The sequence below is a fragment of the Chamaea fasciata genome, unplaced genomic scaffold (genome assembly GCF_029207755.1).
Source record: "Chamaea fasciata isolate MVZ Bird 193981 ecotype frontalis unplaced genomic scaffold, bChaFas1.0.hap1 SCAF_4, whole genome shotgun sequence".
NCBI classification, from domain to species: Eukaryota; Metazoa; Chordata; class Aves; order Passeriformes; family Sylviidae; genus Chamaea; species Chamaea fasciata.
The window spans coordinates 8,405,418-8,421,578 of record NW_027094089.1 but is presented as its reverse complement, the minus strand read 5'-3'; the positions used below and the strand labels follow the sequence as shown (position 1 = coordinate 8,421,578).

At 36.4% G+C, this 16,161-nt stretch overlaps 1 protein-coding gene across 3 annotated transcripts in view; it reads right to left on the bottom strand.

Annotated features, from left to right (window-relative positions):
• Positions 1 to 8,449: 8,449 nt before the first annotated feature.
• The window catches only part of ZDHHC21 (zinc finger DHHC-type palmitoyltransferase 21), a 38,497-nt gene continuing 30,785 nt past the window's right edge, over positions 8,450 to 16,161 (bottom strand). For all 3 annotated transcript variants that reach the window (XM_066180827.1, XM_066180825.1, XM_066180826.1), the window contains exons 8-9: positions 10,983 to 11,026; positions 8,450 to 10,493 (exon numbers count right to left, since the gene is read on the bottom strand). In XM_066180827.1, the coding sequence (XP_066036924.1) occupies positions 10,361 to 10,493; positions 10,983 to 11,026 (177 nt within the window). In that variant the 3' untranslated portion in view covers positions 8,450 to 10,360. The remainder of the gene's footprint in view (positions 10,494 to 10,982; positions 11,027 to 16,161) is intronic.

Below are 16,161 nucleotides of genomic sequence, written 5' to 3'. Positions count from 1 at the left end.
AGCACAGAACAGCAAGCTACAACAGAGAAGAACAAACTGTGCATAAATAGAAAGAAGTGTTACATTTAATTCAGTTCACATCTAGGAAAATTACTACCTCTCTGAAAACCGCTCCAGGGTCTCAGTAGTGTCTGTTTCATAAAGCTTGTTTCTGAAAGGACTTATTATAATAATGTAGTTCAATTCATCTAAGCAACTTAAAATTCCAAGGATATATTAGAAAAGTTGAATTAATTATTCTACCCACCTACCCAGCTCCTCTGGGTGATAATAATCACAACATATTTAGTTAATGTTACAGATTTCTACCTTCAAATGCCCTTTGGCCTTTGTGAAATAACTGCACAAAATGTATGGATTGAGACAGCATATCCGGCAAAGACCTCACTAAACCTAGAGTTGCTGTCCTCCTCACAAACTAAGTACACATTACATATTTACCATCCATTTCACATGACAAATAAATACAGTTCAACATCCACAGCACCGCTTTTGCACACAACTACCACTGTAATACAATACAGACCTTAACATTCAAAGACTTTAGGCTTTATAACTGGAAGCGCATTTAAGGTACGTTTGCCAAAACCTTTATTACACCTAGCAATGGTAAGTGGACATATGGAGCCTCATCAGTATTCCCCTAGTTGAAGAAATAATATCTTTCTGTCCAATCCCTTTTAAGGAATACATCAATGTTATTTACTGACCATCTTTTATGAGAAAACAAACTGCTCTTTCACCCATATAGATATCTTTTTTCTCAAAATTTGATAATTTGAAGGAATGTGCTAAAATATATAATCTTTTATCAGAATCAGTGGCAAATAACTATCAGAAAATCTGCCACTGTTGACTTTCTCAAACCAAAGATATAATTGAGATAATTGTTTCAGCTAAATGCTGCTCTATATCATCTGCCTTTCAGATTAATTCAAGATCTATTTGTAAGAATAATGGTTTTATTCAGACTTCTCCAAAACTGCAAAATTGTTCCTATGAATCATATATGCACACTGATTTCAACTGTGACAGTTAATTTTTCTCTTTTTTTTTTTTTTTTTTTTTTCTCTAAGCAGATAAAATAGGTTACGTACGGAGTGACACATTATAGGTGTAACATTAACCTCTGGCTTTTCAATTACCTTTAATTTTTCAGAAAACAGCATATTTCAATGAGAATACTCTCTGAGGTACATGGATATCAATTTGGATGGCTAGTACATTCAGAAAAGGGATTATTTTGCTGCTTTGAAAAAGGCACGCTGGTGAGAAATCTGATCAATTGGACATGACTGTGGCAGAAGTTCAACAGTTCCATCAATGCTACATCTTCTAGGTATCTCCAGTTTTGATATGGTTGAAATGTCTAGTTTTTGAAAAGTGAGATGTCTAGAGAATTTGCAGGAAGACTCAAGAAGCATGCTCTGTATGCCCCATCCAGATGCACCCATTCATAATTTGGCTATGCCACAGGAAAGCTCCAAGGAGTTGTGTTTTAACAGAACAGCAGCTGAATTGATGGCAGCAGAAAGGACAGAGACCAAATAAGACCTTTTTTTTTTCACTAAAACTATTACTTGAAAATTAATATAAACTTAGTCACAAAAATTTTATCTCCCATCCACAAAGAGGTGCTACTCTGAGATATGGAAGATGGTGCTAGAGCTCTCTGTTAATATGCAAAAACAAGCAAGAACAAAGGTCACTGAGCCACATTGTTACTACTCACAGACTCCTCTGCAGCCCCATCTCTGCATGGTATGGTGTGGCTGCAGTGCTGTTATTCCCTCTATCTGAAAACAACATTAGGTTAAAAATACACACTTTATTTATCGAACAAGGTTTCTGACTCTCCAATATGCAGAAAGAAAAATTTTTAAAAAGAACACACCTGGACCAGTGGAAAAGACATTGCATCTCCTTTCCTAGTTCATACATGTTGCTGTGGCTTCTCACTATCCAAGGATATGAAGATAGTACCTGTTGCATTTGACCCTGCAACAATATTTTTTTGGAGTTACGAGGCTATGAGATCATTTGACTTGTCTAAAGGAAAAAAAAAATTCTTGGCTTTTTTGTTCTGGGAGTATTAAGGCAGAAGAACAGGAAACCCAAATTCTGATTTTTCAGTGCCAAATTAAAAAAACCTTGACATAAAGCTGAACAGCTGATGATGTTGAAGATGTACTACTGGTGAATGGAGAGACTTAAAATAAAAATTTCCAGTCCTGGTTGTTAGTGATAAATAAGCAGAATTATTCCTCATCCATACACACACCTCGTGTATGTTTTTTGTAGAAATACGCCCTAATTATGTAACAGTGTAGGAAAGAGCCAAATTAGATGCAGAAAGGTATTTTCAATTTCCCTACAAGTATTTTCAATAATAAAGGCATATACATAAAACTTCAATATTTGAAAGCAAAATAAATTTATCTCAAATGACTGCCTATGACACACTCATCAGTTATCCTTTAATTTCATCCAAATTTAAAACAGAAAACAAAGTACAGTCTCTTATGTGATCTCTCTTCTTGGTGTATCCAAGAAGTTTATTAGAAGTTATATTATCAGAATGAGCTGAAAAACACATATGTTTCTAATTCCAGTACCTATGAACTGCTGGATGTTGGGCAGCCCAAATTCCTTATGTGACATGTGGGATATGGATGTTTCTTCTAAAGTGGATTATCCAGGTTTCTGTGATATGGAGAGCACACCTTCAGCACTGCAGCCTTCAACAACTCTCCCACTGGAAACCCAGATGTCTTCACTAAGAGAACCACAGGTCACGCAGAGAACTGAAGGCAGATATTGAGTCCCAGACTTGCAGTCCAACCCAGTGAGTTAGCTATCATAACAAATGATCAAATTCCACCTCTACAAATTTCTGCATTGTCCACACTTACACATCTTACACTGATACTTACCTAAAAAGAGGAGCCAATTACCTACATGGCAGCCAACAGACTGGATTTTGGGGGTTTGGGCCACAGCTACAGGAAAGTCCAAGCTTCATGGAATGAAATGACGTTGGGAAGCATATCCTAAACAGCAAAATCATGCTGTATTTGGGAATAAATTATTACTTGAGTTTGAAAGAGTTGTTACTTCTCAGCAGCACCTGTCCAGTTTATGTTTATCTCTGTGAAACTGAAATACAGCTTTTTGGCTTACTCCATCCAAAGCCTTTGCTACACGTCTGTTCTCACACTAATCCTTCAGCAAAGGGAATGTTTTTGAGATGGGAAGTCTAATAAGAAAAATATTGTGAAACTAGAAGACATACAAAAAATGTGGTGTAACTGACACAAATTATGGTCTGTATTTTTTCAGCTTAGCTTAGCTTCATTTTATTCAGACTAACACATCCTCCATCCTTCCTCAAGCCTGTTTACTCAGCTTGAAGCACACAGGGTCCAATTTTTCCTCCAACAGCCCTTCCACATTAGTATTACTTCAGCTCATATGGGTACTTAGCCAGACTACAGGAGTGTTTGCATGTATTTGTTCATATGTACTACCTGGTCAGCTCTTAAAACAAATTTATAGATTCAAAAATACTGTTCCATTCAGTCTATAAATTGACAAAACACATCAAGAAATGCTTTCAGGAGCAACACATCAAGAAATACTTTCAGGAGCCTTAGGCAGTAAAAATACCAGAGCATACATTTTTAAATTATTTTTACGGGCAACTGGGAATAGATCCCAGTTTCCACACATTGCAAAGAGAGCATGCACTCATACAAACCAATTGTATCTGATTTGTAAGCATTAAATAAATTTCATTTCAGAGATAACCAGATTTGAAACTATTGTGGGGAAAGAGGCCCACTGAAATTTCAGGCAAGAGAAACTGACATTTTGGCAGCAGGTAAGAACAGCTTTTTTTGGAATACACATAGAACAGAATTTTACAGGCTGGTTTCAGGCTATTGTGGAAAGATCACTATGAAAGTGATTTTTATTAGTGCTATTAGCTGAATCTGGTTCTTGGACTGAAACAGAAGATGCAAGGCCTGCACCACAAACCATCACCATGTGGTTTGTGCCTCCTGATTCATGAAGTGACACACTTAAGCTATGTTAATCATCTCCTTGCAGACATAACCACTGGGCTTTTTTTCTTGGGTTTACTAGGCTTGCAGTGATCTTCTCAGATGTCTACAATCTTCCCTGTACTTCTAAAGCTGAGACTACTCCTTTGACCACACCCAGCAGCTTCTGTTTTATTGTTCTCTGAATTTTTTTCCTGTGTTCACTGCTGCACTTCTTTTTACATCTTTAAAGCCAGTGTCTCATTTGAAATAGACCAAAGTGTGCGAAATTTTTCTGCATCAAAATCTGACATAAATTCCCGTGTACACAAAACAGAAGAGCTGCTGATTCAGATTCATTCAGCTATCTCAAAAACTGCTCCAAGGAAGAACAAGGCAATACACTGAAAAAAAAAAATACAAGTCAAAGACTAAAAAAAACCCAAACTCTATCTCTGTAATCTGAAAAATGGCAATTTATATAATTTTTAGTTGATAGCTACATCAGAAGTTGGAACTGTTATTATGGAGACAAGAAATTAACCAACACTATAACTAGTGTTGTATACCAACATTAGTTGGCAGACTACTCCTAACAGAGAAAGTTTTCAATACTTCCACCAACATTCAGCTCTTCTCTTAAAAGCAAAAAAAAAAGCCAGATAATAAGTACCTCACTAACTACTCAGAAATTTTTTCACAGTTCATTTTTTCAAAACAGTAATTTGGGATTGTAGCTTTTTTCACTAGTCGCAATAAAAAATATACAGCAGTGAGAGTAATTTATAACATCATTAGAAAAATCACGAACAGATCTGAAAAATTTTAGTAAACAATTTACACAACTTCAAATCCATGCAAATAAAATTCAGTGAAGAGAAAGAAACTTTTATTTTATTTAAAAATAATATTTCATAAAAATATATGACAAAAGAATTCTCAGTAGGAATGTAAAATAAACCATAACTTCAAGCAATTTTAAAAAATCTCACAGAAACATGACATGAATGAAATAAACAAAGATAAGAAAAACACAATACATTGCTTATCAGCTGAACATACTCTTGCATTTTCAGATTTGATTAAAAGAATACCAGAGTAAGCCTTCCTGTTTTGGTATTATGCAGTCATTCATCTCGTACATTACCATTTAGACATAACCAGTGTTGAACCTCATAACTTTCAACACCTCCAGTAGGAACTTCATTCAGCATTATTTGAAAAGAGTAAAGATCAAACTAAGAACAAATGAATAAATCTCAATCACATGCCCATGTGTGAGCTACAAAATTTAGAATGCTAATTTACAAAAGTCAGTACTATTTCTCTGCCTGTTAAAGAGAGAGAGTGATCATTTTCTGTCGGTAGATACACAGGTATCAGTCCAGGGAATGTGCATAGAAATACCCAGAAATGCACAGAAATTAGAGGTTAAATTCCGTATTTTCCATGAAAATTTTCTATTTAAAAACAACTGTAAATTTAAGTTATTCTTACAGTTACATCTAATTTGATACTTAGATGGTTCTTGTTGCAACAAGTGGCTTTAAACACTGCCATAGTCTGGTCAAGACGCAAGATGCCACTGGATAATTTCAGCAGGACTTAAATCCTAGGCCTTATGCAGTCCGCAGATACAAGTATTTCAATGCCTCCCAAGGTCAAATGCTCAGACACTGAGAAAGTAGTACAAAAATCTTTTGAGGAACATTTTTCTGAAGTATCCAGTCACGTAGTATATCATATAAGTATGGACACTGTATTTAGAAGTAGCTATTCTTCCCAAAAGCAGTTTCCAGCAGCATCCAGCATCACACTGTTACTTTTGAGATCCTAATACTTCAACTAATTTAGAAATAGATCAAGTTACTGGCAGGAGAAAATCACCTCCCTCAACCTGTTGGCTGCACTTATTATGATGCAGCCCAGGTGGTTTGCTGTGCTGAAAGCACACATTACCAGGTCACGTTGAGCTTCTCATTAACCAAACATGGTAACATGAACAACGAAATATCCTGGATTCTGAATGTGAAAACAATGTAATTTGCATGATCTGATGGTTTTGTATGAGGCAATTTTCTTCAGGGTAGCTAAGGTAGGGCTTGTGTTTTGGATTTGTACTAGGAAGAGTGTTGATAACACCGGAAAGTTTTCCTTACAGCTGAGCCACAAGGAAACACAGTGACAGGGCCTTTTTTGCTACTGACACTATCCCATCCAGGAGGCATGGATGTACACAAGCTGGGAGGGGACACAGCTGGGACAGCTGACCCCAACTGACTCCAGGGATATTCCACACCACATGGTGTCACACTCAGCAAAAAGAGCTGGGGGAAGGAGGAACACATGAATGTTTAGGGTGATGGTGTTTGTCTTCCCCAGTCACTGTCACATGCATTGCAGCCCTGCTTTCCTACTGAACACCTGCAGGCTGAACACCTGCCTGACCAAGTGAAATAGTAAATTAATTTTTTATTTTGCTTTGCTTGCCTGCATGGCTTTTGTTTTATCTATCAAACCCAAGAATTTCACATTTTTACTCTTCCAATTCTCCTCCTCAGCCTGTTGCAGGGGAAACAACTGAGTGGCTCTGTAGTGCTTAGTGGCTGGCAGGGGATAAACCAGGATACATGACATTCTACTTTGTGTTTTATTAACCATGTATTTATAAACTAATGAATCAAAATAATTATGAGGAATATGTGAAGAACAGCTCAGAAGATATTTTAAAATTTATGTATTTTAATAAAGACTGATACATAGAAAATTTATTCTTAAAATTCCATGTATATGAGAATTCAAGACTCATAACTCCTCCTCAAGACTGAAAATGATTGTGTGTACCTGTACAACTAGACCAGCTGTGTGATGGAACCTCTCCTTCAGAGAAACAGATCAGAGGACAGATTCACAGACATTATTTAATGCATTGTCTTTTATTTTAGACATCAGCATTTTTCAAATGAAATCTCAAACCTCTGATTATGAGAAGAGAGCAAGTTAACATTCTTTGGTCCTACCAGAAGTTATCCCACAGTGCAAATAAACCAGCTACTTACAAATGTTTTCAGGGAGGAGTTCATTTGTTCTTTAAGTTCTCTCTTGCGCCTCTCAGGAATTTAAATATTGCCAAGTCAGAAGATAATAATTCACTTTTCTCAACAAAGCATGTGTGGTTCTGATACTATATTAGGATGAAATTTAGTGACACCATCTATAAGATTTTTTTAAAGGCATAAAAAAGACAAACACTAATCAATCTTAAAAATGCAGTTTCTTAAACAAAGAATCTTAAGGAATACTTGGAGGCAGAGAAAGCAATGGTTCGAAGCATTGAAAAATTTCAAGGTCTGAAGGATCTCAAATTGGTTCTTAAAAGTCTGATTTTTCCTGACAGAACAACTTATTCTGAGAATTAGTTTCAGAAACGTTATTTGGAGAAACTAATAGCATGATAGGGTCCTTCAGTTAATAAATTAAGAAAAAAATTATTACTTTTACCATTTTAGAGGCCTCTCATTCAAAGAATAAACTTTAGTACCTCCTAAATTATCAAGTCTCTCCAAATTCTCCCCTTTGTCCCCCAAATAACTGGAAAAGCGATAGAAATGAACTAGCAGTCTTAATCATGTTGCAAATTGATTCCTAATGTTATGATGGTTAGGAGAATGAGAAAAAAGTAGATTTAAAAGGACATCGAACAATATGGAAACATTTGAGAACATGAATTTGTGAAATTAGCGCTTCTGTTTGAGAAGCAGGCAAGATTTTCATGGATATCACTTGCTGGAAAGTGCAATTGATACTCCAGCCTCCAGGTTTGCCTTTCGGTCATTTAAGTAAGTGCCTTGGAATTCAGTGGTTATCTAACTTCCCAGCTGCTCGAGAGGGAGGTGTAATGTCTCGGACGGCTTTCCGGGGTGTGCGGGGTCCCGCGGCAGCTCCGCGGCCCCGGAGGGGTGGTGCGGGGAATGGCCGCCGCTCCCGGGACTGCTCCCGGGGCCCCGTCAGCCCAGGGCACTATCCCTCAGCTGCCCACCAGCCTCGGGAACCACCGGCGCCCCTTGTAATTAGGGGTTCTGTCTCAGCACGGGCTTGGAGCTCCATGCACGGTGACAATTCACTGAAACAGTAAGACTGGGAAGCAGAATACACAATTATTTGCCTCACGATAAATATACCAAAAATAGTTAAATTCTTGGTTCTCTTTCTGAGTAAGGTTCAAAACTGTACAATCTGCTCTGATTACTGATTAGCATTAAAACCTTCAAACTATGTTTTGCTCATGGAACATTTAAATATTGGCATGGAAAATGAAATACTATTTCCTTGTGTATTCCAGAGATTAACACAGTTGGGGGGGGGGGAGGGGGGGACGGGGGAGGGGCAAGGAAAAGAAAATAATGGAGCCAGAACTTTATTATGTATATCCACATTCCCGTCAATGTCAAGCTCCAGTCTTTTCACCCATTTCCTCAAAGTATTTATTTTGTTAAAATATTTCTGCCAATATGCCAATACCACTTGAAAGAAAGCCTAACCTCACTACAACAAAAGAGTAAAAAATGAGAGAAAAAAAAAAGGAAAACGGCTGAACATTAGGCTTGAAATTTAGGATAATAAAATATTGCATCTATTTTTAAAAGAACAGGAAAAGTGATGTTGGATCAAATGTTAGACATTTACAAAAGTTTAAAGTTCACATGATTTTTAAGAGGCACTTTTTGAAACTTTCAATGTTTCAATCATCAAAATCTGTTAATTCAATAAAGGGACACCTAACATTGGCAGTAACTGCACTAAGACTTTAGAGGAGTTGATCTAACAAATTTTTGCAAATAGCAGTCATGAAATCCTTACCCTCCTTTTTTGAAGTAACTGTTCTCAAATAAACTATCACTTTCTGCACAATCTACATATATAAAATCTTGACATGGTGTCTTTTATTGTGTCCAGCTGCATGGCTGCTATTTAAGATGGATCCTAGTCCTGTTAGACTATGCAAAAAACACAGTAAGCAGCACAACTGGAAACACTGATCTGTGAATTTCTGCTAGAAATCCACTGTAGTTTTCACAATCATCTGAAGATAATATCTGTATAAAGACAGAGGGCTAAAGTAAGTACATCATTTTCCCAGCTAAAGGAAGACCGAGCTGGTACTTTGGAAATAGTTATCATTTTACCAGATCTGAAAGATGCTTTCTTTGGTTAACTACTTCCATACTTAAAGGAACAACAAGCTATCTACATCAACAAAGTATGATGAGTTAATATATTTCACTGCTCATGTTAGTAGCAAATTTATATTTATGTATAAATATTTTAATTATTTTCATTTTCAATATACAAACACTTAGACCAACTCTGGCTAATCAAGACTAAAGAAAAGTAAATATAAATTTTTTAACTTTATTGACAATATACTCTTCTTTATGGAACATTATGCTAACTAACTACATCTGTATTTTTTTAAAAGTAATCATTCTAGTATTTGCACCATGCAACTTCTTTGTTGATTATTGCTGATTCAAATCCTTGGGATTTAGGGAAGACATGCTTTATATCTGCATAGTTTACCCTGAAGTATTTAATCCGTCTCACTGACATAAATCCATGAACACTATTTCACTAACACCATATCTAGGTCAAAAGATAACTGTAAACTTTCCTCTATGCAAACACACGGTTTTGTGTGCCTTTACAAAACCTCTCTGAGAAAGGTTTAGGAAGTACTCTGCTTCAGCTTTATGTTACCTTTTATAGTGCAGTGGTGCAGGATTACTTTTGCATATCATAAATAACTGGCAGAATCACAGAATTTTAAACATATGCAGCAGGAAAAAAAGGCATTATTATTATTATTATCCAGACAGACCTACTGAAAAAGACCCTAAAAAAAATTCAAGGCAGAGTAAGAAACTTAGTGAGAATCTAACCTTCAATGCAAACTTCACTGCTTCCTAAACAAAAAATTTAAAAAATTAAAAAAAAAAAAAAAAAAAGGTAAAAAAAAAGGAGACAATTTCAAACTGGATGAACACTACATTCCAGCTGTTTGCTTTTGGTATTAACCTCAAAGACAAAAGGAATCTCTTTGTAAAGCTAATTTGAAAGTAAATAAGCCTGAAGTTGATAGTTTAACTTGCATTAATTTCAGAGTACAATCAAGACCATAACTAAAACAATGCCCCGGGCACACTGTGATGCCTATGACTGGATTTTAATTGACTTGAAGACTGTCATAGTCCTATTATCATAAAACCTGTAATGCACTTCCAGCATGGAGGACCCATCTGTGCCCACCATCCATCTGTTTAGACATGATTGGCAAAGTGGTAGGGAACTCGCAGTGGTTGCCTCTGCCTGAAAGGAATAAACCACAGGATCTTCCAGCGAGTGCCAAAAACTTCTGAGAAGGTCTGCTGCCATGGCTTTCGGGGCCTGGATCTACAGAAGACAGCATTATTAGTGAAAGACAGCATGTCCACAGTGCACATCAGTCAGCTACAACAATGCAGGTTGGCTGGGGATCCAATACTGGACTCTGATGAATTGTGTCCAAGCATCACAAATTCAACTTTTATTTCATTACAACATACAGCGGAGACTTAACTTTGGAGAATAGGAACTGTCTGTGCCACCAATCAAACAAAGGCATCTTTTGAAGCACAGGAGACTTCAATATTAATGAAATGTATGTCAAAACACTACAGAAAGTATCTTTTGATCTGTTCTTTTGAAAAGAAAATATAGTTGCACTACCTTTGGGTAGGGAGAGAAAGGGAACAACAGGCTATTTTGTGTACAACCACTATTAAAAGATTAGTGAGGTGCCACCAGAGATAGAAAGTAAAGAGCACGGTGCCATGCAAAATCATCTTAACAAACAGCTACTCCCTTAGCATCTCAGCAATGCAGGAATTTTACAGAACTTACATGTCTTCACAACAGTTTGACATTTTTTCTATACTTGTAGTGTCCTGTCAAAGGGGAAAAAAATGCACAAATAAAAATATTTATTTACATTCCTAACACTTAAAATGTTTTAAAAATGCAAAAGCAAGTAAATATAGCAGGAAATTAATTATTAATGTACACTGTTTTTACAATAGTTCAGTAAATTGCATATTACACACATGCCATATTAGTTTTAAATGAATTTGAGATTACACACACAAATTTTAACTCAATGCATTAAATGATTTTTAGAAGCATGACATGAAACTATACTGTGTAGTTTGACTACAATGCCAAAGAACAAAAACGTACAGTATTATTACAGCTAAAATTAATTCAGATACTACAATTAATGCACAGGACATTTAGAAGCAATGTGTATAAGGTTTACTCTTGCCATACTTTCCACAAGCACTCATTCCAGACTTGGAGTATCCCACTGAGATAACCACAGGAAAAGCAAGTAAAATGCAGTCATTAACAGATGTTGTATTTTGGAAATCAGGAACTAGTCAGAAGTTTTAAAACCATTAGCTTCATCATTATATATAATGCAAACAGGACAACTGAAAATATACCATGAGTTTCTACAATTCTTACAATTGAATACCAAATATAAAAATTGTTCTCTTATAATACAAAAGCTAAATAATGTGCAGAGTGAAGACAATCCTGAAACTGACAGCAACTTAAATTCACACTTTAATTATAAAATGTTAGGAAAAGTAACAGATCAGTTTTAGCTTAGATCACCCCCCAATAAAACTTTTTAAATTACCAAGAGTACATTTTTCTCACTTTTCACTATGGATTTCACAAAAAAGCTTCCTTTGTGAGTATCATGTAGGGGGCTTCAATACACATTTATAGTTCATTACATCCCAAAATCACTTGTGAAGTTCAAAACACAATTAATCGAAATATTCTTCATGATTTCAACTCCTTTGCATTGGTAGTTTGGTATTTCCCTTTACTTATCATTGATTCAGGTATGCACACAGTGCACCTGTCAAATTACAGTAGAATTTGAATAAGACTAAGAGCTAATCTCAATTGCCCCAACCACATACAGACAAACGGACAGTGGTTTAATTAGGCTGCAACTTCATCGTCATCTGGAAACACTAGCTAGCACTAAAAAACATACTGTGCTCCTTCATTGTTCCTGCATGCAATTCACTGCAGGCATTGCTGGGACTCTGCTCCATATTTACTTAAGTTTTATGGGGGAAGGGTGCAATGTGAGTGAGAACGTACAGGAAGCTGATTCCCTCATCCACCAGACATGAGTGGGCCCAACGCCCTTGCCAATTTTTGTCCTTCTTTCTACCTCCCAGCTCTGAAGAGTTTTGGAACAGGATTGCTTACCACACACTAAACAGCAAAAATCTTAATTCTGTCCATGAACTACCCAGCTGAATTCCAGACGCACTACGGCAAAGGAGAGAAGACCCCTTTTCTCATGCCAAACCACCAGGATGCTCAAGTTCTTGCCCAGAAGTTTGTGTAGAGAAGGCATACCCAGTGAAAGCTACATAAACCACGCCGGCCCCATCATTACGTTGGGTGTTAACACCCACTCAGCAGTGAGGGAGGAAAGGACAGGAGGCAGCAGACTGTAAATACTGCTTGTTATTTTGATTCCCACAGACAAACTGCTGCTCCTCTCACGTTATGGGCCTGTCTTCCCTCTCCCACCACAAGCATCAGGAAAGCATTACAAGACACAAGTCATTCTCCTTGTTAGGGCAGGGCCCAACTGCACAGTCAAGGAATACTTTGCTTCCTTGGACTAGCTTTTTGTTCAGCTTTTGTCAGAGAAAACACCCTCTCTGCTGACCACAGAAATTCATACATGGCTTTTTGAATAAAAAGGACTAAGCGAACTAAGAGATTACTTCCATGGCATTTCAGCAAGGTGGTAATAGCATTTTCACGGGATGCTATAGCTTCTTTTGCAACTGCAAAAATATCTCAGTCCTAGGAATTATTCTCTGGTCAATTCAAAGCTGTTTAACAAATAGTACAAAATAATATTGGCATGTTTGAAAGCAATAATGGCAAATGGTCTTTTATAAACCAATAACATGCTAGTCCACACTTTAAATTGACTTGTAGCTATGGAATATTTATGCTTCAGGTGCAGAAGTAACATCACCAAATACCTTAAACATGGTTTTCTGCTATGTTTCTGCACATTGCTTATTCATTAACACACTTGTACTGCTCCCTAAAATACTATGTTTGAGATTCTTTGGGAGAAAATCACAAGCTGGAAATTGGAGGTTGTATTTCATTTTAAGCGTTGTCATGGCATGTTATCAAGACCTGAAAGCTTCTCATCAGGGTCTGCTCCCCTCAAAACTGTAACCTGTTAACTAAACTGTTACTGTAACTGTAACTGTTTACTAAATTAAAGCACCAAGCCAGGAGCTCAGCCCTCGCCTCGCCTCTCCTCTCCACTCTCTCCTTCCCACTTCCTTCCCCTCTCCCCTTACCTTAAAATGCCAACATATACTTTAGATTACTTTTGCTTTACAGTAAAGAAATTGGGGCTGAGCAGCAAATCCTTTGCCCCTTGGATATTTTTTCAAAATTAAAAAAAAATTAGAGCCACATTTTGAAAGTTGCAAACTAGCAAAGAAACTTTGCTCTGATGCTTAGCTGCTTAGCAAGTGCTAGTGACTGAACTTAAGAAACAAAATGCCCCTCATACCTTCCCTCCCCCAACACTGATGCCAAACAGGCTCATTTGAAATGTACTTTCATTTGAGAGTGAACCAATTTACCTTTTGACATGAAAATGAAACTTCACAGCACCCCAGGAAAGACAGTAGCCCCTCTTGAGACAGGAGATGAAGGAAAAGGAGAGTACCACAGTTGAGTTTTGACCTGTTACTTAAGGCTTCCTTCTCAGACATGAATTTTTTTTTCATTTGGAGACAAAGGACCAGAATTACCACTGTTCTTCAGAATGACAAGGTGGTCTGTCCATTAAGACATCTCACAAATGTCTTTCAACCAGAGTATCATCTCTCTTAATTATGCATTTGATGCATACCAAGGTTTTGCTACAACATCGGAATTACTGTGTTCAGCCTAAGAGGCTTTGGCTGTCTGCATCTACTATCAGCTTGGATTACTATTAATACAAATAAGAACTCTGCCAAGATTTTTTTTTCAGACTCAAAGCTAATGCTAATGTTAAAACCTTTTTTGAGCACTGGCACTCATAGAAAAGTTTAAAACAACTTGGTATGAGCAAACATCACATATCTATGGAGTCCTACTAATACCTAACCCAAAAAACCCCCCTTAAAAATTGCGGTTGAATACAGGATGAAATTGACAAACACAACTGATTAATTTGACATGATGGATCAAAGTGATCATCCAGATTGGAAATAAAAATTGTTCCTGCACCAGATTATTCAGAGATACATACCCAATGATAAGTATCTTCAAGCAACTAGAGAAAAAAAAATCACACCTTAGTGAGACAGGAAAAAGAAATTAGAGGAAAAAACCACAGGAATAGGAATAGGAAAAGGGCAAAGTGTTCAGATTCTGCTGAGGGGAGAAAAAATACGGAGCTTTTTCACTTTGAGAATATACTACAAGTTCGTAAGAGCAGCTTGCTTACTCTAAGCTACTGACACAGCCAAGACTACTGTACGAGGAAGGAGAAGAATGGAAAGAAAAAAACATACGTAAAAGCACTAACAGAGTTCTGCAAACCAATTTCAGATTCACTCACAAATGGATGCATCCACATCAGCTCCAAAGAGAACTGTACCTTTTACATCTATGCTTTTATTTAGCATAACCAACTGTCAAAAAGAAAAAATTAAAAAGATCACATGCACTGCTTAACAAACTGTTTGGATGGATTTTATCATTAACTAATTCATCATGAAAAAAGCACATGCAAAGGATATTTTTTGCTTACTGATTCATGTTTTCCAAAGTATAAACTGTTATTTGTAACTTACAGGAAAAACTCCAAAGCATGCAGCTACAATCCCTGGTTCAATCTTTCTTTTGTGTTTTCTTAAAGTGATATGCAACCATTACAGCTCTATTAAATACTTGCAGTAGTAGAACATAAGCATTATGTCATGCTTTCAGTATTTTCAAACGTTCAGTATAGGTGAATCAGCATAAAAGCATAATGAAGCAGAAAAAGAGAAAACAAAACTTGCAAACCTTCCTGTGTTTGCAGCCTTTGCTTTTTGCTTTTATCTTGAAGTTCAAGACAACACATCGTTTATATAAAGGGATCTTTTTTTCTGCTATCTAACATCCTTTCACGGTGTGCATGCAAGTGACAGGTGATCAACTCAAGAATATAAAATATTAAACACAGAAAGAATACATCCTATTTAGGAATTTTTCCTTTTTTGGCATTAAATACATGTTGGGTTTACTTTTGGCCACTTTTTAGCATTCTTTTCTTAATCGATACTTTTCATATAAGATGGTTAATTTTATCAAATTTAATTATGTTCAGCCTGAAAATTATTAGTCCTGTTTTAAGTTTAAAGCCCTATATGAGACTCATGTGCTAAATTAAAAATAAAGCTACACTCTGTTACTTCTAAGGAATAGTCCTGAATTCCTCTATGCTCTGATTAATTCAGTCAAATAGATTTCCAATTTGTTTATCAGATATCAGATAATGACTCAATGAAAAGAAACCATCTACAACAGAGGCAACACAAGCAGATATCTTAACATCAGGCTATTTCAAATCCATGGCATGATTGGTGCAGATAGCTGTATGGTAAGAAACATGACAAAACATATTATATTTATTGATCCTTACAACTACCTTAAGACAAAAATATAAGGGAAAAATATTTTAAAAAGCTAGCAGTTGATCTTCACACAGAAGTCATTTTCAAGGTCTGATGTCTAAATCTGAAAAGCAACATGTTAACAAAATGTTAACAACGGCTGAGGCCCTTGAACACTCAAGTATTATTTTTACAGTTACTTTTTTTCAAGTGGTTAGAGGTGGTACCTTTACTATTAGAACAACAGATTAGTAAAAGGACTTCCTTTTTGAGTGATGAACTAGGGATAATTCTGGCATGATATTCGATGATATTTTATACTCCTTGCACAATATAAAATCTGATTACATTTTCTAGCTTGC